Source organism: Canis lupus, chromosome 11 (genome assembly GCF_011100685.1).
Source record: "Canis lupus familiaris isolate Mischka breed German Shepherd chromosome 11, alternate assembly UU_Cfam_GSD_1.0, whole genome shotgun sequence".
In the NCBI taxonomy this organism is placed as follows: domain Eukaryota; kingdom Metazoa; phylum Chordata; class Mammalia; order Carnivora; family Canidae; genus Canis; species Canis lupus.
In genome coordinates, this window is record NC_049232.1 from 35263234 (window position 1) to 35287978 (window position 24745).

The following is a 24745-nucleotide window of genomic DNA, read 5'->3' on the forward strand; positions in this document are numbered from 1 at the left end:
TAAAGATGGGTGGATTTCAGCTAAGTCTCACTAAGGTTTAAATGAGTTTCAACATCCAATCTCCTGAGGATCCATCCATCCATCCACTGCTAATGGGAACCATGACAAGCAAAAATTCATCATTGTCACTCTGCAGATCCAGGTGACCTCAAGGCTAAAGCTAAATGCAATTTGATTGCTGATCTGGATCCATAAAGGGACCATGGAGAGTGCTGTTCAGTTTCAAACCATAAAGGGCTTTGGTGTTTGGGAAAGTGCATGCATTTCCCTGATGCACAATTAGAATGCGGCATATTGCTTACAGGATAAAGTTGTCATTACACAATGTTCTAGTTTCATGTTTTAAAATTCCTACCTACAAATAATAAAGATCTATTGAAAAGCCATGAAACTAAGTCATGCTATATATTTTTCGGAAAAATATTTAAATCACAAAGCACATGCACACCGACAGGATATGTGCAACACATGTTTTGAATGTGTTTGGGTTTTGCAGTACTGAATTTGAGATCTTTCTGTTGCTGAGGCTTGTAGCTTAAATTCTATGCAAACACCTAGAAGAAAAGAGATGTAGTCAATCACTTAGGAATTCCCCCTGCATGAAGTCACACAGCTGTTCGCTGGGCATCATACAGACAACCAGATGCAGGAGACCATGAGAGAAATTTTGAAAGCTCTGAATGTGAAGGGGTCATGTAGACAAGACTTGAGTCGAGTCTTCACATTTTAATGATTCCTTCCTTTTCTTGTCACCATTGGGCAAAGCTCAATCTAAGATCAGAAATGAAGTTCCTGGACATACTTTATGTCAAACCCATATGGCGATCATTTCAAGTCATTTAGCAAGAAGTGAGAACTCCTTGAGCCCCTAGGTCATGGTTTTTCAACCTGGACACTACTGACCTTGGGACCAGACAGTTCTTTGTTGCTGAGGCTATCCTGTGCATTGCAAGATGGTTAGCATCATCCCTCTCCTCTGCCCACTAGATGCAATCACATCAGCCCCTCCAAATTAAAACTGTTTCCAGGGATGCCTGGGTGGCTCAGTTGGTTAAGCGTCTGCCTTCAGCTCAGGTCATGATCCTGGGGTCCTGGGATCGAGTCCAGCATTGGGCTCTCTACTCAGCAGGGAGTCTGCTTCTCTCTCTGCCCCTCACTTTGCTTGTGCTCTCCCTTTCTTTCAAATAAATAAAATCTTAAGAAAATAAAACTATTTCTAGAAATTTCCAAATGTCCCTTAGAGGTAACTCATCCTCAGAGGTAAGTCATCCTCAAGAAACTCCTCCCTCAGTGACTGTGGGATACTTATTACAATAGAAAAATTTATTTAATGAGGAAACTGAATTTGAATTCCCAAAAGCCACTACTGTGAACGGAAGACATAGGATTGGTCAGTGGAGATTAAACTGGGTTGGAGATCACAGGACCTCTGGTCCCTCTGCCACGCACAACACAATCTCAAAGTGTGGCACAAGAAGACTGTGTTGCTTTGTTTCTTGTCTCCATTTTTATGCCTTTTCATTTGTTTTCCTTTAGCATATATTTTAAATTTACATTTTTCCTTGCTATATTTTATTTATTCATATAAGCAGTGACATGGTTATAAATATTTTAACAATGGACTCTGGAGGGAAGAGGTGTGTGCGTGCGCGCACGTGTGTGTGTTTAATACTGATTTTAAGAATGTATAGGACATAATTTATAAGTAATAATATTAGATATACTACACTTTTATTGTAGATTTCACATAATCGGTTGATTCTCAGCTACCATTTTGTTGATGTTTCTCTAACTTTTGCTATGAATATAAGAAAAGCCATTTAAACACCCAATTTAAAATTGCAATCCATCCCTAAATTCCAGCACCTGTGAGTCCCCTTATCCCATCCAACTTTTTCATTTTCCAAAGCAGTATCATGTAGAATATACTATTTAATTTATTTAGATATGAAGCATGCTCCCAAGTACACAGAAGTCTTTGGTTCACTGATATATTCCCATGTCCCTTGGAGAGTGGCTGACAGTAAGTGCTTGATAGATATTTGTTCAATGAATGAAGGGAACTTGTTTACCCACTGTTTCCCAAGCTAAATTGACCACCAGAACCTTTCGTCTCCCCAGCCCTATCAACATCATATTTCACAACATTTGAAAAAAATGTTAGGATAAATGATCCTCACATGTTCTTTCCAGCTCTTACTCTGGATTCTTTGGCTATTATTGTACTTTATTAGAGTATTGAGAAAGATGGCGCTGATAAAAGAGTATTTGACCATAAAGCATGATTGCTTAATACATATGTATGGTATTTTCTAAGATATGTGCATGATTCTCAACTTTTGGCAACGTCTAGATACAGCTTTGATTGTCACAACTGGGAAGAGGGTGATAATGGCATTTTGTGGGTAGAGACCAGAGATGCTGTAAACATCCTGCAATGCACAGGACACTCTACCTGCCCTTGGCTTGCCTCCCAGTCCACGACAAAGAAATTACCTGGCCCAAATTGTCAACAGTGCTGCTGTAAAAAAATAAAAATAAGAATAAAAATTATATATATATATATATATATACATATATACTTTCTGATATTTCATTTTGTAGCTACTTGAGTCATATGAATGAACAATTAACTGAAAGAAACACTTAGGATTCAAACCCTAGTTTGAGATTTGGGACATTAATCTAGGTTAACAAGTGCGTGTGAAAAAGGCACTTAGCTGCTCTATGCCTCAGTTTCCTCACTTCACAAAGTGTAAATGATGATGAGTCTATACTTCAAAGGGGTTAAATGAGCCTTAATGAATACTCATTAAGTATTTTGAGTTTCTCACTGAAAGTTTTATAGAAGTAAAATTGTGACTAATTATTCTTCCAACTAGATCTTCATGTATAATCAAGTAGCATATGACTTAAGAAAATTGAAAGGCTAAAAAATATTTTTCTGGGTATTCTAAGGCTTATCAATTCAAAGAGGATGTTATTAATCTCCATAATCTCATGCTATGAACACCTGTGTTTTCCATTTTGTCTTTCCCTCGTGGTAATGGGAAAACAGTGTTTAGCCAGGAGGCAGCACTCTGAGTATCCAAAACAAGAGCTTTGGAGTTAGACACATCTTGCAACCATTTATTAGTGTGTGATTCTGGTCAGTTACCCAGTCTCCTGAGGCCTCAGTTTTCATCAGTTTTAAAATGAGAATTATACTCATGTCAAATGATGAAAATTAAAATTCGTTAATATGTATAAAGCACCTGTACACAGTGGGTGCTTAATAAGTGCCAATTCCCTTCCCTTACTCTGTGATTTTTTAGATCTATCCAGAGACAAATACTTTAACTTCTGGCTTGCAGGTAACATGAAAGCTTTACTTCACCAATGGTTTCAACCTCTTCCCCTGCAAGGTGTTTCATAAAAGTTGCTAAAACATTGCTGAGTTGGCCTGTTACAAATTCCTTTACTGTTTGATTTCTTTTGTCCCTTCTCTTTCAAAGGCAGGAATGAATAAAGGTAGCCAGAGGGAGGAGAAGAATCAGTCCTTGGAATCGTGCAGCAGCAGGAGAAGCAACCCAGTGATGAAGAATTTCACCACGGGTCAACTTTTCTTTTGAAGTTCACTTTTTTTTTTTCCAGTGGGCACAGTAAAGAGGTCAATGTAGAAGATGTGTGAATAAACTGCCTTGGTCAGAAGTTGGCTGCATTCTGTGATCTGCACAGGCATTTTTGAGGACCAGTGTGAGTCCTATGTAGCTGAGTTTGGGAGCTCTGCACACTATTTTGAGACTGGAACAGGGCTAGAGAACAGATACGACGTCATGTGAGTGAGTCATGCCAAGGCACGAGCCAATAAGATGAGCGCCCACTTTGAAGTCATGAGGTCAGGATTCACTTTCAGATCTGCCATTCATTCATTTCGTGACTTCTGGCCAATTACTTAAATGCTTTGAGCCTGATTTCCTTATCACCCTCAGAGGACTGTATTTTGTAGATTAAATTAGACAACATATGTGAAAGCACCTAGCACAGTGCCTGAAATTTAGGCACTTAGCCAAATTTAAATCTTTATGCAAATTTCCATGAATTTCAGTGTTATAAAATAACTTCTATTTACAATAAAATGTCTCCCAAATGTATTCCATGAAAAATTTCTCCCATGAGCTATTCTGGGGTAGGGTGGTGATTGTTCTAGAGGCAAATCAAATTGAGATATGCCACGTACTATATCTCCATCTCAGAGATTCCCACTCCATACAAGCATCTCCATGATTCTGGGATGTGATGCACTTAAACAGCATGCAAGCAAGCTAGCTAGCTAGCAACAACTTGATTAAATCAAGATTTCCTAACACCTTTTCTAATGGAATATCTATTGACCCTTCAGAACCGATATTCTATAGAAATGCTGCGATAGCAACATTTTAGTAGCAAAAACTTACTATCAATCAAGATTCTAAACAGGAGTCCTTCTTGGTTTTTAAAAGAGCCTCCTTTCTCTCCAGATTGTACCCAATATTCCCTTTAGCTTTATTACAGAAGGTTTTCAGCCCTCTAAATACACGTAATATTAATCCATTAATCCTAAACTAAACAAGAACATAAAATTACATAAAGCTTATTGATTAAAAAGCATGTTGACTGTTTACTTTGTGAATCATTCCAGAATCGATTTCCAATTAGAGATGGGCCACCAAATGTCTCCGGGATACCCCTTCAAACCGTCAATCTTCTACTCATATGAATGAACAACAGCAATCACCACTGCAAGTTACATTTGTCAAGGACTTTAAATATATAAGATGTGCTCACATGTTTTATCTCATTTGTTTCTCCAAACAAATTGTGGTATCGCCCTCATCTGACAGAAGAGATAACTAAGGCTTGCACAGTCACCTAGGTCAATGGCAGACCCAAAGCTAGAGTCCTGTTCTTCGGCTCTAAGTCCAGTGGCCTATTGTTTGTTATCTATACCATAATTCCCAGTGTCCCCGTGTGTTGGACATGGAGGCACATTAATATCGATATCTGTAATTCACTACTTTAAAAAAAACCCCGAAACCTAATGTCCTTGAAGAGTATGTATTCCTCCTTTCTTGGGTGGCCAATGACTAGAGAGAAAGAAGGGAGATAAGTCTGCTGCTCCTTTCCTGATAGGCCAGTTGAGTTGACTGGTTAAGAGTGGGCAAGAAGTTCCTTAGTGCAATAAGGAAAATGGTGGACTCTAGGGCCACCTTTCCTGGGCCTGAATCCCAGAATTAGTTGCATGAGCCTAGAAAGGTCACCTCCTATCTCCATGCTTCAGTTTTCTTGCCTATAAATTCTGGATTATGGTGGTACCTAACTCATTGGTGGTTGTGAAGAGCAATGAAACAGAGTAGAGGGGTGCCTGGGTAGCTCAGTCCGTTAAGTGTCTGCCTTCAGCTCAGGTCATGATTCTGGGGTCTTGGGATCAAGTCCTGCATCGGAGTCTGCTTCTTCCTCTCCCTTTGCCCCTCCCCCAGCTTGTGTGCTCTCTCTCTCTCTCTCTCAAATAAATCAGTAAAATCTTAAAAAAAAAAAAAAAAGAAATGGAGTAGAAAACAATTGTGTTGCAAATACCTATAACATATACAGTACATGTAACTAGGTTCTTACGGGCTGTTTTGGAAAGGTGACTATTCACATTATTGTTTCTTACAGAAATAATGGGTTTCTTGTTCCAAAAACCATCTACTTACAAATGAGGTTAGGGACAACTATACCATTAAGAAATTATGAAGGTAAGTGCTGAGTAATATCTATCTCCCCCTACCACTCCAAAGAAAACAATATATATCAGAATCAAATCAAAATAACTTCTGAGTTAACCCTTAGTAGGCATATTTGCATCATCTCCTTCCACTGGTTCCAATCATTTCAAGCTGAATTACAAATATCTTCAGGTACATGAAAGTTGTATCACAGAAGGAGGAGTCTATTTAAAATAGCCTTAATTAAGGCTATAAATTCCTCTGTGATTCTCCTATGAATCTGAGAATTATTTAAAAACATAAACCATCTTCAAAAGCAACATCTTTGGTAACGATGAGGAATAAAAAGGGTGTGCAGTTGAAGCAGTATCAATCTAGCACCACTGAGGGAGAGAAAAATTCCTGTCAACCATGCTATGTTCATAGGTAGAGGAGCAGTGGTCAGCATTAGGTCAAAAACAAGTCTGGTCAATAGTCCCGTTCTTTAGTTGAATTATTAAAAATGTAATCAATTTATTAATGATTTTGGAGCAGAGTTTTTTTTTTTTTTCATTTTCTTGGGAATTGGAAGACATTTGTCTGAAATTGCAATTAGGCAATAAATTTTATATAAAGATTGTAATGCCAAGGAATCATTTCTCTTGAATAAGATCAGTTTAATGGGTGGTGGTCTTCCATTTTAGTTTTATAAACTTATGATTATATTTTACTGTCAAGGCCCAGGTCTTCCTTGTTCATGCCTATTTCCCCAGCATCTAGTACTGTGAACCTGGCACATAATAGCCACTTGATAAAAATCTGTGAAGGTTATGAATCTGGGCCAGGTATTATCTGTTATCAGGCCAAATGGAGGCAGGACTCAATGAATTTTGCTAATGAGGATGCATTTTTCTAACAATGACTATAGAGACCTCTGCTGGCAAGTGTTGGAACTATAATTTAGTCAGAGAAAGTAAGAATGGAGAGAACAGAGGTGAATTTGCTTTTTTCTTCTTTGTCCATATCATGTCATGAAAGGCCCATAAAGGGGCTGTACTCGCTTATGATGATGTGTGGCTTGACCAGGTTATGGCAAATACCGAAATTAGGATAAATGAGCAACTTTTCTATGAGGTGACTGGGAAGGGTGTTAAATTTCAAAAGAAAAACATAGCACAAGAATTGGACTCTAACATTTCTGTGATTATCTGATAGCTGGTAAATTATTCAAGGTCTACATTCAAGAGAAGTTTAGAACAGGGGCTCAGTCAGAAATATTAGGATGGTCTGGTTCTACATTTTCTACGATTTCAAAGTGTCACTTAGTATTTCTCCAAGTCTATTTTCCCCTTTACACGATCTTCATCTTACCTGTGATCGTTTTATTAACTAACAGGCACAGTCACAAGTAATCATTTCGTTTTTTGGGTTTCTTTGGAGGGAAGAGATATTTTGCTAACCCTTCCTGACTGCCCCATTTTTCCTGCTGTAGGTATTTTAGAAGACTGGTTACTAACGCAGTCCTAGAGTGACCTCTTGCTGCATGATTTGTACATGAGCTTGCAAGCCCAGTCCTGGATGTGAGTGAATTGTCAAGACAGAAACCACTCTGTGTGCAAAGGTGTATGTATTTACGTAAGTAATATGAATTATCCAGCACTCTATAATTTAACTTTTTAATATCCCCATACCCTATGAGGCTGCTGGCTTTCCCATGATCACACATTAGAAAGAAAATTCTTTCTCCAAAATCGGTTCTATGGCTTCTGAAATGGCCTATCAATTTATCTTTGGATTCTGCTTGAAAAACAATATTTCACATTCATAACTAGATATATTCGGGACATTATAAACAGGACCACTGAATAAGCAAAATAATTTACATTTGAGGAGTAGCAGAGTTCCCTGTGGGGTCCATGATTTGGAATTCCATGATATCTGAATTCACATCCAAAGATGGGTTTATGACGTAAAGAATGGTCTTACTGTTTAAGTCCTTTTGGACAAATTTCTCATGGATAAATTCACCTACAAAAAAGAAATGAATGAATTTCACAGGAATCAAACAAAATATTAAATAAAAGCTGATAAATTATATGGTTATTTTATTTTAAGCACAGCTTTAAAAACAGCCAAACTATATATTTTTAAGAAATTAACGTTATTGCAAGTATCTTAAAACTCCTATGCAATAAACTTAAATTAGGCTTTTAAACTTAAATTGGCTCAGAAATATTGTGCCTTAAAGAAAATATAAAAATAGAGGGAGAGTAGGAAGATACAGTAATAAAATCTCTAATTCTGTGCCATCCTTTTTAGTGATGTATTTTGATCATTGTCTTCAAAAAGCAGAAATAATATACAGTCCCGAGAAGCCATCATACTCCTCCCAATTTTTTTAAACTGACATCACTTAGAATTACTAATAGAAAAAAAAATTAGTCACAAATATGAAATTGGTCCTGACACTGTGTGTTCTTCTGAATATATTACAATCTGGCTGTTAAAAAGAATTGTTAACAATACACAGCTGCGTATCAGTATTTGATTCTTCCACTCAAGATGAATTTAGGAAAGCTCAACCTCAAACTCTCTTTTGCACCAATATTGATTTATAAACTGCATCTATCGGTAAGCCCTGGGGAGTGTTTACCAAATGGGCCTATACTTAATTCAATTACTCTCTAGCCTTGCCAGCTACAGGGTACTTTAAAGCGAGCAATTATAAGGATTAAGGAAGGCAGTACCTGTGGTTGTGTTCTCCAGATGTCCATGTTGGGGGCCTCGTAAAATCTTAAAGATGATCAGATCGTCATTGGTGTCAGGGTCCGATGCCTTCAGCACATGGGAAGTGAGGTAAATCCCGTAACAGCCATTTTTCAGGAGCACCACTTGAGAAGGGGAATGCAAATGTGTGATGTGGGGGGCTGTTTTGTCCAACTGGTCAACCTGGATAGTCAATAATTACATACAATCTTATACAAAGGTTTCTCACCTCTAATCACCAGAGAGAGGGTCTTAATGGTTCACAATGATAATCTAGCCCAAATTTCAGATTCTTTATCCTCCTCATTTGTTCATTTCTGCTAACGGCTGGCTTGTTCACAGAATACTCAGTAAATATCACAATGGCTGAAATAGAGGCTGACTTTCTATTGTAAATTCTGACCCAGCTTTGTTAATTGTTCATTGTCTGACTCTTCTATTAGGACACAAGCTCTCTGATGGCAGACATTATGTCTCCACCCCTCCTCCTCTCTCTATTCTGTGCACCTGGCACTGTGCCTGAACCCTAAGAGCAGCTCAGGGAATATTTGTTGAATGAATACATTAAAATTGACCCAAGAATTGTATTGCAGGGGCACCTGGGTGCTCAGTGGTTGAGTGACTGCCTTTGGTTCAGGGCGTGATCCTGGGGTGTTGGGAAGGAGTCCTGCATCAAGCTCCCCTCAGGGAGGCTTCTTCTCCCTTTGCCTATGTCTCTGCCTCTCTCTGTGTGTCTCTTATAAATAAATAAATGAAGTCTTACAAAAAAATTGTATTGAAAACTTAACATTAGCTCCAGAGGAAGATCCTCCCATGTTCCCAGTGTTTAGTGGTATACAGAAATAAGGTTATAAAGATATACATAAGGATATACATCACAAATGCATTGAACATTTTTGGGGCACTGCTTTGTTCAAATGCCATAAACGTTAAATTAAAAACAGAAATACTGGGGTGCCTGGGTGGCTCAGTTGGTTAAGCGTCCAACTCTTGATCTCAGGATGGTGAGATTGAGCCCTGAGTCAGCTCTGTGCTGAGCATGGAACCTGCTTAAGAAGTCTTTCTGTTCCTCTCCCTGTCCCTCCCCTGTTTCTGTCTCTCTCTTAAAAACAAAACAAAACAAAACAAAAACAAAATTAAAAAACAGAAATACTTCAGTAGGAGAAAAATGAAAAGCAAGTATAGGCATTTACATATTTGTTTCACTAAGGATGAGAACCAGGTAACTAAACAGGTAGACTCAATTTACAAAGATAGTGGAGGTGGGATTACTCATGAATGCAAGAGGCATATGGGTTCAAACATCACAAGGGGTTGCAGTCAGGTACGGTATGAAGCTTGGTCCATCTTGCAAATGGAAGTTAGGGAAGAAGCAGGTCAGCATGGATAAGCACCGTTTACTACTGATACTGGAAAATAGGCACAGTAACATGGTGTCCATTCCCTTTACTCCTAATCATTCAATTCTTAACTTCATTTGCCCAAAAATGATACCATTATAAATCTGGGTTCACCTTAGCTAAGTAAAGAGTAAGTGCCCTGACAAGATTATGTATATATTTTTGTATAGGATGAAATAAACTGTTATCCACCTATTTAAAAAAAAATTGAGGTAGGAGGAACTGAAAATAGAGAATTTCCACAACTTAGTGTTAACTGGTAAAAAAAAACAAAACCAAAAACCAGTAACTTGCAGAACAAGAGATGACTATAATATCATTTTTGTTCATCCATATGTTCACACATAAATAGACAAAATTCTGGGAGCATTTACACAAACCTGTTCATTTGTTTTGGGGTGGGGAAAATATCAGGCTTAGTTATGTATTTCTATATGGAGTTTTGTAACAATCAAATATTTCTTTCCCTCTCAGATTGGCAAGGTTCTTTTTTACTAACAAAAATAATCATACAACATGTTGGTAACCGTTTGGAGGAAAACACTTTTTTATATTTTGCTGATAGGGGTTCAAATCAGTGAAAATTTTCTGGAGACAAATTTGTACATGCATGCGTATACATATATGTAAAATGTATATATACTCTGATCCAAAAATTTCACTTTTTTTAGTATGTCCTGCAGAAATAATTAGATGCGTACAAAGAATGTGTATGGGTATATATATGTATGTTTTTACTAAATACAATTAATAAAAAAATCCATAAAATTAAAAGGGCAACACGGGATTTATAAATCATCTCTACCTAACACTGAGGGCCATTCAGCCTTGAAAAATTATGTTTTCAAGAAAGATCTAATGACATTAGATTTTCATAAAATAATCAAGACTGGAGACAGACAATATGCTTGATTGTACATATAATATCCTCCCAGTTTTAATTGCACAGAATAAAAAAATGAAAAGAAGTCACCAAAATTAGTTATCTTTGAGTGGTATGATTGGGAAAGACTTTTTTCTGGTCCCTTTCTGTATCTTATAAGATTATTTACAATAAACAATTATTTTACAAACAAAAAAAGCAATAACAATTTTCAAAAGTTACAGCCATTCTCCTCTCCTATAAACTGTGGATGGCAACCTCAGAGTTGTGCAATTGGGTGGGAGGTGGGGAGTCAAATAGTTATCATAGCCTTTTGGGGGAGAAGCTCCTTCAAGTATGATGGCCAGTAAGAGGGATGGTGAATGGCAGCTGAGGAAAAATAACAATACTTGGAACTATGAAAGAAATCCTCAGAATTATAACACGCTGAGTGCAGGTGTGGAGTTTTTTTATGTTGTATTTTCCTTAAAAACAAAAGTGTTACAAAAGGAATAAATGCCTGTTGTGATCATTTGTTTAAAAAATATATTTTCAAGAATACTTTAAAAATATTTTAATACATATAAAATAAAACAAAATAAAAATAAAGTATATTTTTAAAAATATTTTTTTTAAGATTTTTTTTATTTATTTATTCATAGAGACACAGAGAGAGAGAGAGGCAGAGACACAGGCAGAGGGAGAAGCAGGCTCCATGCAGAGAGCCTGACGTGGGACTCGATCCAGGGTCTCCAGGATCATGCCCTGGGCTGCAGGCGGCGCTAAACCGCTGCACCACCGGGGCTGCCCTATTTTTAAAAATATTTTAAAAATAAAAACTTTAGTTACATGGTTCCCTCTTGTGTCTTTGGTCACACTTGCCTGAATATCATTACACTTCTGGTTTCTTTCTAAAAATATATATATATTTAATATATTTTAAATATATTTTTAAAAATATTTTTAAAATAAAAACCCTGGTAACGTGGTTCTCTGTAGTGTCTCTGGTCACACTTCCCTAATCTCATTAAATTTCTGGCTTCTTCAAAAACAGGTCTTCTGGCTTAGTATATCAGAAGCATTTTAAAATATTGGCGTCCAAGGCACTTTTTTTTAAAAAAAGAAGACTACATCCTTTGAAGACTTGTATTGGATTCACTGAAAATCGTCTCAGACATGTGTAAACCATAGGAAGCAGTGGCACTGGTCCTTTCTCCCTCACCGCCAGCCCTGTCCCCACTTAGAGAAGAGTAAAAGAATCACTGTGGCAAGGTGCAGTATCCTGGTCAGATAGACATGATTCCCTACAACAGGAATGTCAGGTTGTGCACACTGGTATCAGTGAAACACAACTGTGTTTTACACTTGTGAAGCCTACTGGCTTTGCCCTCAGTCCCACTGAGGCTGAGACCATAACAGTAGTATACTCACAGTTGGTAGATTTTTCTGGACCAACTCATTTTTCAGTGGTGGTAGACTTTATACTGCCTTACCAAAGAAGCTCCTGAAGGCAAGAGACTGAGGGGCAGCAGTCACTTACTTCCTAAACTACCTGACCTCTCTGCTAAGAAAGACTAGAAAATTTGGAGGAATTATGGAAAAAAGCTTGAGGCTTTCCTTGTCTATACATAATTGTATTTTATGAAAATACAAGAAAACCTTGTACTTTGGATGAAAAAGAACCTTTACAACTTCTATCCACATTTTCCTATCAGTAAATTCTGCAACTTCCAAGAGATCACTCTCTTACAATAACTGCTCTGTAATATGAGTGTTGGTGTTGGGTCAGGCCTCATTTAAGTTTGATATTTCTTCTAAATTCTCCCTTTTCCTTCTCTACTCTGGAACCCATATGCCTGTACTTACAACGTATAACTCCCACAAATTTGCAGCCAAATAGATCAAGAAAAGTATTACTGGTTAGACAGTACAATGACATTTTTCTACCTAGTCTGGGGAGTCAAGAGTCAGGAAAAAAACATACTACTAGATTGAAGAGTGGGATGAGACAAATAACAAAACATATAATTGAAAAAACCACATAATTTTACTATATACAAAGTATTTCTTTCATACTGTGTCAATGATATCAGCATCCACTCTATGTTATCATTCTTCCCTACCTTTCTACTAGAGTTCACCTAGAGACAGTGATGGTTAATTTTATGTGTCAACTTTGCTGGCTATGATGCTCATCGTTTGGTCAAACAGCAGGCTAGATATTGTTGTGAAGGTATCTTTTAGTTGTGATCAGCACTTCAGTCAGTTGACTTTGAGTAACGCAGATAACACTGCATAGTGTGGGTGGGCCTTGTCCAATCAGTTGAAGACTTTAAGAGAGAAGACTGAAGTCCCCTAGATAGGAAGCAATTCTACCTCCAGACTGCCTTCAGGATTGCAACAAACATCCATTCCTCCTGGGATTTCCATTCTGCTGGCCTGCCTTGCAGGTTTTGGACATGTCAGACCCCAAATGGTGAGCCAATTCCTGAAAATAAATCTCTCTTTCTTTTTTACTTCTCTTTCTCTATATACATCCTATTTGTGATGTTCCTCTGGAAAATGCTCACCAATACAGAGACTAAAGAGCACAGGAAAATTATGATTATTTACATAATCAGAAGGTATCCTTCAGTGACACTCAGATTTATCTTTTCTACAGTTGGTAGAAGTGTGTAGAACAAGATAAACTACATTCAAGAGAGTGGATTCAAGGGTATAAGAAACAGAATGTGCTTAATGTGTTCTGACTAAAAAAGGAAAAACACATTATGCCCTCCCCAAATCATCCTAATAGACAACACAACTGTGGCAGAGTAGTGCCAGAGGAAGGGCACAGAATTGGGGGATCAGAAAGACTGGAGTGGGGGTCTTACATGGTTTCGATCGAATTATTTACCTTGTGAACTTGTGAACACCTATTAAATGCAAATAATAAAACTCCCCTCTTCTTAAGAAAGAAATAAGCTTTCCTTGAAATGGGTCTGACCTAATACTCCAACACTTGTAGCTGCTACAAGTGTTTCCCCATCATTGTTTCACGTGTAATATTGAGGCTGCCTTGTACGTTTTCACGTGTTCCATCAAAAATCATTAAAATGCCAGCAGATGATGTGGACCAAGAGGTATCGTCCTAATAAGTATTACAACAGTAGTTACAAGATATTGAATATCTAATATATTTCAGGAAATATGCTAGTGCCTGCAGTACCTAGTCTGATTTTATTCTTATCACAATGCCATAAAGCATAATTTTCTAAGGACAGGAGGTCAAATCCTAAGAGTTAAAGGACTTCTTAAGGTCATACAGCTAATAAATGGCAAACCAGGCCAATAAATTCCAACCTAGTCAAGCCTGACTCCAAAGCCCATGCTTTCTGTTTCTACCTGTCCTGCCACAGACTCTTGGTCAGAGCCTGCATGGAGGGACTGCACCTGTCTTGTCCATATTACTATGCCCAGTGCCTTGCTTAGTGCCTGGCATGCCAGAGACACACCTCGCACAGCATACATTTGAATGAAGGAAGGAAAGGAGGAAAGTGGTTTTCTCTACATGTGTCCCAGGAACCTGTGGCTTTGTCATACTTGCCTGGATGGTGAATGATACAGGTTCTTGTCCCACTCTCCCATCCACAACGAAGCCTTGGTTCGTACTATCGGTGGCCACAAACGTAAAGCAGTCCACCTGGGAGTCTCCTCCCAAGTGCCTATAGGCCACATTCCTGCTGTCCACGTCCTGCTGGGTGAAGTTGTGTTGAAGCAGCACTGTCCCCCGCAGGTAAAGCTGGCCGTGTTGTGGGAGCTGGGCCAACATGAAGGTGAGGTTCTCCGCTGGGGTGTCAGGGTCGGTCAGCTGGAGGATGTCAGGGGAGAGCAGGCCCGTGGTCCCTTCGTCCAGTCTCAGCCCCCTGTTCCTGGTCACCACGGGTAAGGCTCTGTCCATGGTCTCCAGTATGATCTCAAACACCCCACGTTTGGTCTGCAGGCCATTGCTGACGATGAATCTGGCAAAGAGAGGCAAGGGCAGCCTTCAGCATGGAATCTTGTGTCACCATCTACTGGAATGAAATAATACACACCTTTTACTAAAGGACATGTCCTGGTGAGACTCAAATGAAAACCCAAGGGTAGATCTTTCAGAAGGACACCATTCTATCCATTAAACCAGTCACCAGGTAACACACATATTACCTATAACATTCTACACCCAAAATTATTTTTTTGACAACAATGGCAGCAGACTCATGTAATAGAGCAGGCCAATTCTTTTTTTCTTTTTAAGATTTTATTTATTTATTCATGAGAGACACAAAGAGAGGCAGAAACATAGGCAGAGGGAGAAGCAGGCTCCCTGTGGGGAGCCCAATGTGGAACTCGATCCCAGGACCCCAGGATCATGCCCTGAGCTGAAGGCCGATGCTCAACCGCTGAGCCACCCAGGCGTCCCTAGAACAGGCCAAGTCTGCCATTGAGATTTCTCAGGCTCGTCAGCATTTAGTATAATTCCTTGCCCTAAATAGGTATTTTGCATACAAGTAGACCCCTTGCATTGGTTTGAAGAGTAGACTCATTTTATATATTTATAATTTCATAACTACATTTTCTTTGTAAATAAGGTAAGCTTTCAAGACTGATAACTGGGGGCCAATCCAGTGGCTGATTTTGGCTATTTCATTTTATTCATGTATTTTCATGGCAAATTTCTTAAAATCACAGTACTCAGCCATGTCATCATGCCTAACTCATTTCCCCTCCTCAGGTCTCATTTTCACCCTTCTGGAAGGTAAAAGATTGGACCAGACAATTGCTAAGGACCAGCCAACTTTAAAACATCATGAGATTCTCTAAACCTTCATATTTTTCTTGTGCTTTTACTTTTGCCCCTCACAATATATATGGAAGTAATAGCGCTAACTAAGGATTAATTACCTAATTTAAAGAAAAAAGAAATTAGAGCAGAAAGGTACAGAATGTAGTGGGAGATCATAAGGTAGGTAGGAGACAGAGCTGAGATGAGAACCAGGTTTCTGGACCCCTTATCTCCTGCTCCTACAGAGTTTTTAATTCAGGCCGGTTTAACAAACCACAAAGCCAGACTTGTGGTACCTGAACACCACTGCAGAATGATAAAGAGAAAGCTCAAATGATATCAATCCAAGGTGTGCAAAATCCCTCACACACCCTTGGATTTGTGATACCATAATGTGCTTTTGATGTTTATTGATCACCACATCACATTCCACCCACCACTGCCAATGTCAAAATACAACAAATCGAAATGGTCTTTCAAACGTATCGATGCGTAAGTTTGATTTGAAGGACAACTGAGAGTATCATGAAATTAAGGAAACCAAATGCACCACTGAAACTCCAAAAAGCTAGCAAATCACCACTCTCAAGTGGAGTTGATGAATTCACTATAGACCAAAGAGACGTACTTTGAAATAATCGTGGAGTTGTACCTGTTAGTTTTTCTCCATGTACTATGGTTGCTAGAAATATTCATGGAGAAGATACTCTTATAGTCCATAGTTGTAAAAAAATAAAATAAAATAAAAAATTAAAAAACCCTCTAAAAAGAATTTTTTTTTGCAGAATATAGCAGAATATAACCTGAAATTATAGAAGAATTTTCTTTGGAGGTTCTTTTTTTTTTTAAAAAAAAAAACTAGAGAAGATATGAGGTTTATATTTGTTTTACTCATCTGACAAATTTGACTAACTAGTTCTTTATTTTTTGTAAAATGTGTCTTGTCCTTGAGGGTTTAAGGGTCAATGCTCTGCTTTTGAACACAAGAGAACCTGAAACCAGGTTGTATGAGCACAAACAGTCGACCAGCCTGCCTGAGGCAGAGGGCTCAGTGTAAAGGAGCAGCTGTATGAAAAGGAAATGAACAGGAGTTCGGCTGAGCACAGATTTTACTAAAATTTTTGGGCTTTCTAATTATCTAGCTTATAAGACTGCCTACAAGGAAAATAGTATGTGATGCATAGAAAAACGAACCTATTCTTTTTTTGCTAAGGGAAATTGCTAAGTGGAATATTACAAATAAAGCGAATTCTTGACATGTAGCACACTTTGACTTCTAAAGAATGTAACCTGTTTTTTCCTCCACAGCATTATTTTTACAGTCTGAATAAAGACACCAACTTTAGAATTGTACATTGAGCGAAATCAGTTTCCTTAAAACAAAACAATCACGTTTGCTAGGTATGTTCTAAGCAAATAGGACAATTTCACTGCTGGATCATGAGTGTTCACACAATTAGCTATTTTTGAAAAAAGGAAAAAGAGATGCATCCAGAAAAATAACTGTGTTCTTCGATTTTGTTAGTCACTTCAGCAGTTTCAAGTGTCAAATGATATGCATTTTTATGATGAAGATTATGATCTATTTCTCAGGGAGAGCTTTTCGTGGAATTATGATTTTATTCCGTTGTTTTCCTGTTACTTTTTTGGGTTTCCTCCCTGGAGCCTATCATCTAACCCGAAGTAAAATAAGGAGACAAAGCATTCCCTCACTACCTCCAATTTCTCTTTTCTCCGCTCTCCTCCTCCAAAAACATATTTCACGCCTCCCATTTCAAATAAAGTGGCTCTCTTTTTCCTATCAGATCCCTATCTCAAAATGTGCTCTTGGGGGAAAGTTTTAAGTCAGCTGTTTATAGTTGAGCACAAATTTAAGCCAAAGGACTTTCATTTTTAGTATTAATCATGGAATTAAAGAAATTTATACCCCATTAAACTCATGTCAAATTATGGGTGGGGAAGAAAGGGGAAAGAAGGGGAGGGATGGGGATCAGGAGTAAGGAGCTTCAAGGGGGGGCTTGAGTGAGTCACGGGGGGCATTCTGACTTTCCCCCATAGAGACTGAATTCTGAGAACACCTCAAGCTCAGTCTCAGGACGGCCGTAATTATCTCTGAATGCATGACCCACGTGAGGACACTGAAGTTGTCTTAGGATTCAGGCTGTCCGTCTCAGACTCCTCCCTGCCTGATGATGGGGATCTGACCACGTCGGAAATCGGCAACCTGCCATCAGACAGATGGGAATGAGGGCAAGCAAGCCAGAGACCATATAAGAGTAAGAAATATGTTTACTGAGGCCAGTGTTCCCAGCTGGGACCCCGAGGCAGCTGTCTGTGCTGACCGAAAGGTAATAAGCCAGTGGTGAAAAGGATGAAATTTCTAAACGTGACTGGACCAGACCCATCATGGCACTTTCACGAGTAACAATGCAAACTAGTCACAGGCAGAGAAACATTATCACAGGGAGACAGGGTGAATGGTCATGGTTGGCTTCCCAGTCAGAATAAGCCTAGCACAACAAGGGCAACGAGGTCAGTGCTGTTCGTGTCCGCCAAGGTGGACCAGATGATCCTCCAAATGCTCTCCCCCACCACCCCCAAAGAACCCTTCCAAATCTGTTTTTGAGTTTTAAAACAACGGTGCCATTGCAATGATGGCATCCATTCCAAGGTTAAGAAGCCGTGCTATTGAGGTGGCAGCTTCTTCTGTGGATCCGTCTTTGTTTAATTTCCCTTATGCCCCCCATACCCCACTGAAAAGACCCTCAGCCAGGATGACCAGTGTTCTCCTGAAATTTGGGGAATGACTCTCAGATTTGTCTGGGGTGCCTGCCTGGTCTGATTTCACCATTACCATGGTGCTTTCAGGCTTTCTGCATTTCCTGGCAATAGAGTTGGCTGAAGAATCTGCCATCTGTCATGGCATTTAAAAGATAAAAATGGAATCATAAATAGAGCCAGTTCCTCAGAAAGAAAAAAAAAAAAAAAGTCCAGCCAGCATGTCAAAATGGAGGACATTAGCATGTTCTTTTAGTACCCGGCTGCCAGCAGCTGAAGTCAGCTTGCTAATCACTTGGTGTCATCTGTCCTAGAATGTGCTGCCAAATCTTTCTTCCAGGCCAGCAGCACCAAACAATGCAGGAGAAATTTATGATTCACAAAATATTTTTGCAGAAGGTAAAATCTGACCATTAAACTCCCCAGTTTAATTAATGCTGCCATATCTTACATTAAAAAGAGAAGGGGGAAAAATCCTCTGCCATAGAATTTATCTCTTCTACCCAGCCAAATTCCTTGCCAGATTTAACAGCAAGCAACATAAATTTAGGTGATTAGATTGGTTGCATAGATTTAATTTTTAAAAAGCACCACCATCTCACTTTCATTAAAACAGACTTTCAGCTTTGGTTTAGCTCCGCTTGACAAAAAACACAGCAGCCCATGATTGGGTTCGTGAAATGACAAGATTAAAACAAGGGTCTTGGGCAGATGTTAGGCTCTTCCATTATAAATATGTAAAACTGCTGGCCAAACATCAGAAGGACACATTGAGGAGGTTTCTTCCCACAGGTGCATATTCACCATGAATTTTTGGTGCAATGGAAAAATCTCTTAAAAAGATCTTTTCTCCAATTCAGCTCTGATACTAAGTTACATAAATTTAGACAACTTTCTGTGCCTCTTTGAACCTTGGTTTTCTCATGCATAAAGCGGGAACAAATCATTTCTCTCAAGGTAGTGGCGTAAGGCTTAAGGAAAATGATGGACAAAAAAAAAAAGCCTAGTACACCGCCTGATGCATTGCAGGTATTCAAGCAATTCTTGCTTTCCTATGCATAAATTGAAGGCACGAGACTAAACCAATGTTTTTCAACCCTTGTTTCCTACTTGAGTCATTCAAACAACACCTTTATAATTTTTGCCATATTTCTGTACTACCTGTACCCTTATGACTTACTATTTTGCTTTAGATCAACTCACTCTTGTACTTAAAGAAATGTATTTAAAAGGAAATCTTTTAGCTGGAAAAGCTGAATGTTTTTACTACTAAAAACTTAATCACCATAAATACTACAAAAATAAATACAAGTAAATAATGTTTTTAATTCTAGCTAGGTATTGTGGCCCAATGGCCTGGAACCCACGGCTGTCTGCTAAAAAATAGGAAAACAATACTGAAAAGCTACTAAGAACACATGAGCCCCAGCCTGAGACTCCTTTCTTGAAATAATCAGGAGGATTGACAGAACTACAATGGAGTAGTTCTCACTCTGGATTCCCTGTCATTCACTGCTTTCTCCCAAACCCACATCATTTTGCATCTTTGTATCACTGGTGGTACAAATTACTCACTTTGGGAATTAGAGCCACAGCCTTTTTGCTAAAAGAAAACCCTGCCCAGGAACCTAGTGTGCAAAACAAACAAAACAAAACAAAACAGCTCTATCAGTAAGTTGGGATGAAGATCTCAGAGCCTCACCAATTCAGCTCCTTTGTGTGGTGTCTCCAGGAGGCCCCAAGAGGGCTTCTGTAAATCCTCAAAGCACCTTTGAATGTATTTGGAACAATAGATTGGACCAGCCCAGTGATTACTAGTCCTGACTGCAGCAGAATCCCCTAGAGAACTTTGAAAAATACAGATCTCTGACCCAAGACTGGACTTACAAAGTCACCTCTGGAGTGAGAATCAAGAATATATTTTTATCAGTCTTCCCAGTAAATCTCTAGAAGATCTAAATATTTTAAAAATTCAAATAAAAACTCTTGGGGTGCCTGGGTGGCTCAGTCAGTTAAGCATCCAACTCTTGGTTTCAGCTCAGGTCATGATCTCAGGGTTGTGGGGTCAATCCCCATGTGAGGCTCTGCACTGGGCATGGAGCCACTTACGATTCTCTCTCTCACTCTCTCCCTCTGCCCCTCCTCCTCCTAAAAAATAATAAATAAAAATTAAAAATTCCTAGGATAAATGATTTCTAAAATGTCATCTAGTATTCTATGCATGTGGATTAGGAAATTTTTAGAGTATCATCAGTCCTCACATACAGAAATTCTGTATTTCATTCTCTGCACATCATCTCCATCTGATTAATTTGTAAGCTTGATTTCTGAACATCTATATGCATTCATTGATTGACTTCTCTAGTAGGGTCACTGGTTTCTCCAAACAGTCATTAACATCTTCAGCAGTCTCTCCGTTGGGCATTGACTGGGGAAAGTGGGAATGGATAGGAGCAAGCAGTTCCAGAAATGGATGTAAAATCAAAAGCCCTGAATCTGATATACATGTATTAGGCCAAGAAGCACCCAACCTTCATAAGTAACTAGGAAAAAAAGATCATCAGTCTTCTTTGTAATTTCTTTTCTCCTTCAAGATTAATCTTGGTATTATAAACATTGGCAGAAAAAAAGGGGCCAAGGAAAGAATATAATCAATAATAACAGGAACAATATTACAACAATAATAGTAGTAAAAAGAGCAGCTAACACTTATTTATCTCATTCTTCGTATGTACCACATATTTTTTATAAGTACATGCATAAACTCATTCAAACTTCCCACCACCCTGTGAAACGAGTAAGTATTGTGAGCATCATTTCTTTTCACAAAGAGGACACAAGAGCACAGGAGGATGTGTGATTTGACCACAGAATGGTAAGTATTGGAGATGGTAATTGACCCCAAGCCTGTGTCTTAACAACTATACTGGACCACTTCTGGAGCAAAAGAATCAGCATGAAAAGGAATCCACACATCTGACATTTTAGTTAATGCCCAGCATTATCAAGCACTGAATTGTTATTTAGATATTGATCAATCAAATGATTATCTACTTGTTAAGGACATTTGTCAAGAGAAAAAAAAAGAATATATTAGTTCAAACTTCCCCTCAATTTTTTAACAGTTGATGGTCCCAATCATCTTTCCAAATCATAAATCCATAAGGCAAGCAAAATCATCTTTGCTGACATTTAAATAATGTTTATCACGGCAGACATACTGAATTTAGAGAGATAAGATGTAGGATAGAGGAGAATGGTATTTGAACATGAGTGTGTCAGTGCACTTGATAATTCTTGGGAACCCAAAAAATAATAGAGGAGCATTCTGCATCTACATTAGTTTATAGTGCTCTTTTGAAGGTTATATTCTTTTTTTAAGATTTTATTTGTAAGTAATCTCTACACCCAACGTGGGGTTCAAATTCATGACCCCAAGATCAAGAGTTGCACGCTCTTCTGGCTGAGCCAGCCAGAAACTCCATTGGAAGTTGTATTCTGACATGGTGAAAATGGTACTGGGAGTCAGAAGCTCTTCAAATATGTCAAATGAACCAATGGTCTCAGGGCCTCCATGTTAATTGGTAAAATACAGGACTGTGTATGTACGATGATTCTCCCAAGGGCTAGTCCAACTGAGATTTCTTAGATTATTTTTATTTTTCTGACAGAGAGAGAGAGTGAGCAAGCACAAGCCAGGTGGGAGTGAGGGCATGGCAGAGGGAGATCGGGAGAGAGAATCTTAAACAGGTTCCATGCCCAGTGTGGAGCCCAATACAAGGCTCCATCTCACAAACCTGAGATCATGACCTGAGCTGAAATAAGAGTTGGATGTTCAACCAATAGAGCCATTTAGGGCCCCTCCAAGATTCGTATCCCAGCCCTGGGGATCTGGATTTCTATTAAAGACCTCAAGATCAGCCAGCTTTAAGAATTGCTAAATGGTTGGTAGCTCCTCTAGAGTTTGTCTTGCTTTTTATGACTGGAAACAGATTTCAGTATTTTAAATGAATGCAGACTTTCATTAATGTCATACCTTTGTCTTCTCACCAGATTGTTATTCATCCCAATGATTTATTTGATACAGAATTCATAAACAGGTACACAGCCTCCAATTATAACATTGTTTCTATGGGGAAACATGATCCACTTTATGACAACATGATTTATGATATAGTTCCTGGAATATGTTGTGTCAAAAGGCAGTGTCTGTTTGTGCCAAATGTTTGTGCCAAATGAGGAAATACCTTTCCTCAGACAGATAAAGATATCCCCCAAAAAGCGGTGAGTTAGTTTTCTACGTCTCTCCTTAGCTGGGACTCTCAGGTGTTTATATTCCTCCCCCTAGAACAGCTGGCATTTAGATATGCTCTATTTTTAAACAACAGGCTCTAATTTATTGCTTTGCTGTTGTCCAATTAATTGTACACCTCCACCTTTCATACATCTAGGCAGTATTAGATCATTCCTATATCAGAGTTGGAAAAGAACTCATTTTCTGCCTCCTTTTATCTATCTAAGCATTAATCCAGGGAAGGGGGTTCTGAAAAGTTTCTTTGGAGCTCACCTGAAGGTGTCACGGGAGACAGCTGCCTTACTCTTATGTACATAGCAGACTGTCTGTCCTGCTATGTCCATTTGGCTGAAGCTTGTAATGGGAACTCCAGGATAGCGGACATACTGGACCTGGCCATACCGCGGAGGGGAGGTGATGACATAGAGTAGTTCCTCAGGTTTGTCTGTTCCATCCACAGCAAGGAGAGTGGTGGTCGTCAAGAAACCTCGATCACCTTTAGACACCACCAGCGGTTTCACAAGGATGACAATATCACCTGTGTAGCAGAAGAACTTGTGGTCAAGACCCAAATTAAAAAAAAAAAAAAGGCCAAGATATAGATAAAAAAAACCAAAGTCGAAACTGCAGAAATAAAAACTAATATGCTATAGAAAGGTTGATATAATTATGGCTAATAAAAGAATTAGGCAAAACACAGGACCAGTTATGATACAGCGGGGGAAACACATATGGCCAATAAAAATCCAAAAAGATGCTCAATATTATTAATAATCAGTGGAAACACAAATCAAGATGGCAAGAAGTTATAACCATCTTGTAACTATCTGATCTGCAAAAAATTAGTATCTTATGACAACAAGTGTTGAAGAGGATGTAGAATCTCGCATACAATTCTGGTAGGAATGTAAACTGGCACATGATTTGGCATTATTCTATAAAGAGTAGAATATTCACATACTTCTTGACCCTGAGATTCCACTCCAGCTGTGTGCTAGAGAGAAACGTACAGTGACGCCCAGGAGATGGGTACCAGAATGGTCACTACAGCACTACTGTAATTGAAAATGCTGGAGACAACCCTAAAGGTAAATACGTAAACAAACTGTGGTCCAACTGAATTTTATATGGCAGCAAAATGAACTAGAACTATATGCAGCAACACAGATGCAGCTTGTTAACCTTTGCTCTTTGCCTGAGCAAGTCCCAGAAAATAATAAACAAGAGTAAGAATATGAACACAAAATTCAGGATGATGGTTCTCTCTGAAGTATGGGAAGAGCACAGAGGTAGATGTTTATTACTGTCAACATTCCAGTCCTTGAATTGTATGGTGGTGGCACAGGTGTGTATTATGTATTTAAAAGAGAGTAAATGAATGAGTGTATGAATTGCTTAAGTGAGTGAAGGAGAAGTGGGTCACATGTGGACTAATGGCACAGTTTTACAAACTAAAAATTATAGTCCAATTTTGTTCACATCATTCATTTAAAAAATGATCATAACTCCAATATTGAGTTTCTACTAATAATCTACACTAGATTATTTTGTTGCTTCTCTGTAATACATCAGAGCTCTTAAATATCAATGCAAAAAGAATAAATATCCAAGAGGAAATATGTGTGAAGTAAATGCCGAGCTATTTCTAAATGTAAAAAATACAAATTGTCAATAAAATTTGAGAAGACATTCAGTCCCATGAGGAAACAAAAAAATAAAATATCAAGGAGATACCACTAGACCAGTGGTTCTCAATGAGTGGCAACTTTAGTGCCCTGGGGACATTTGGCATTGTCTGGAGACATTTTTGGTGGTTTTATCTGGGAGTTCCTATAGTCTTCTAATAGCTAGAGGCCAGAGATGCTTCTAAACATTCTATAATGCAAAAGAAAGTCCATTACAACAAAGAATATGAACTATTCTATTTGGGATCTATCCCAAAATATCAATAGTGCTAAGACTGAGAAACTCTGCTTCAGATGATCGAATTGGTCTTTTTGGTAGATTATTGGTGCTTTTAACTCAAAATGCTATCCAACTTAAGTGCAATGGAGAATCAAAGATCATCCTAACTTTAAATCAAAACCTGAGCCCCAGATGGGGCTTGCCTCCTGGGAGTCAATACACCAA

The 24745-nt window shown here is 38.6% G+C and overlaps 1 protein-coding gene across 9 annotated transcripts in view; it reads right to left on the bottom strand.

The window, feature by feature from the left end:
- FREM1 (FRAS1 related extracellular matrix 1) overlaps positions 1–24745 on the bottom strand; it is a 164745-nt gene that overhangs the window by 31318 nt on the left and 108682 nt on the right. For 6 of the 9 annotated variants that reach the window (XR_005366776.1, XM_038552420.1, XM_038552419.1 and 3 more), the window contains 4 exons: positions 22889–23153; positions 14323–14737; positions 8453–8654; positions 7589–7733 (listed from right to left, as the gene is read on the bottom strand). Coding sequence is in view for 7 of the 9 variants with exons in the window: in XM_038552420.1 (XP_038408348.1) it covers positions 7589–7733; positions 8453–8654; positions 14323–14737; positions 22889–23153 (1027 nt within the window). In the remaining 2 variants the exon portion in view is untranslated. Of the gene's footprint in view, positions 1–7588; positions 7734–8452; positions 8655–14322; positions 14792–22888; positions 23154–24745 lie in introns of those variants that run through there. The other 3 variants (XR_005366777.1, XM_038552425.1, XM_038552424.1) reach the window with 3 other exon arrangements.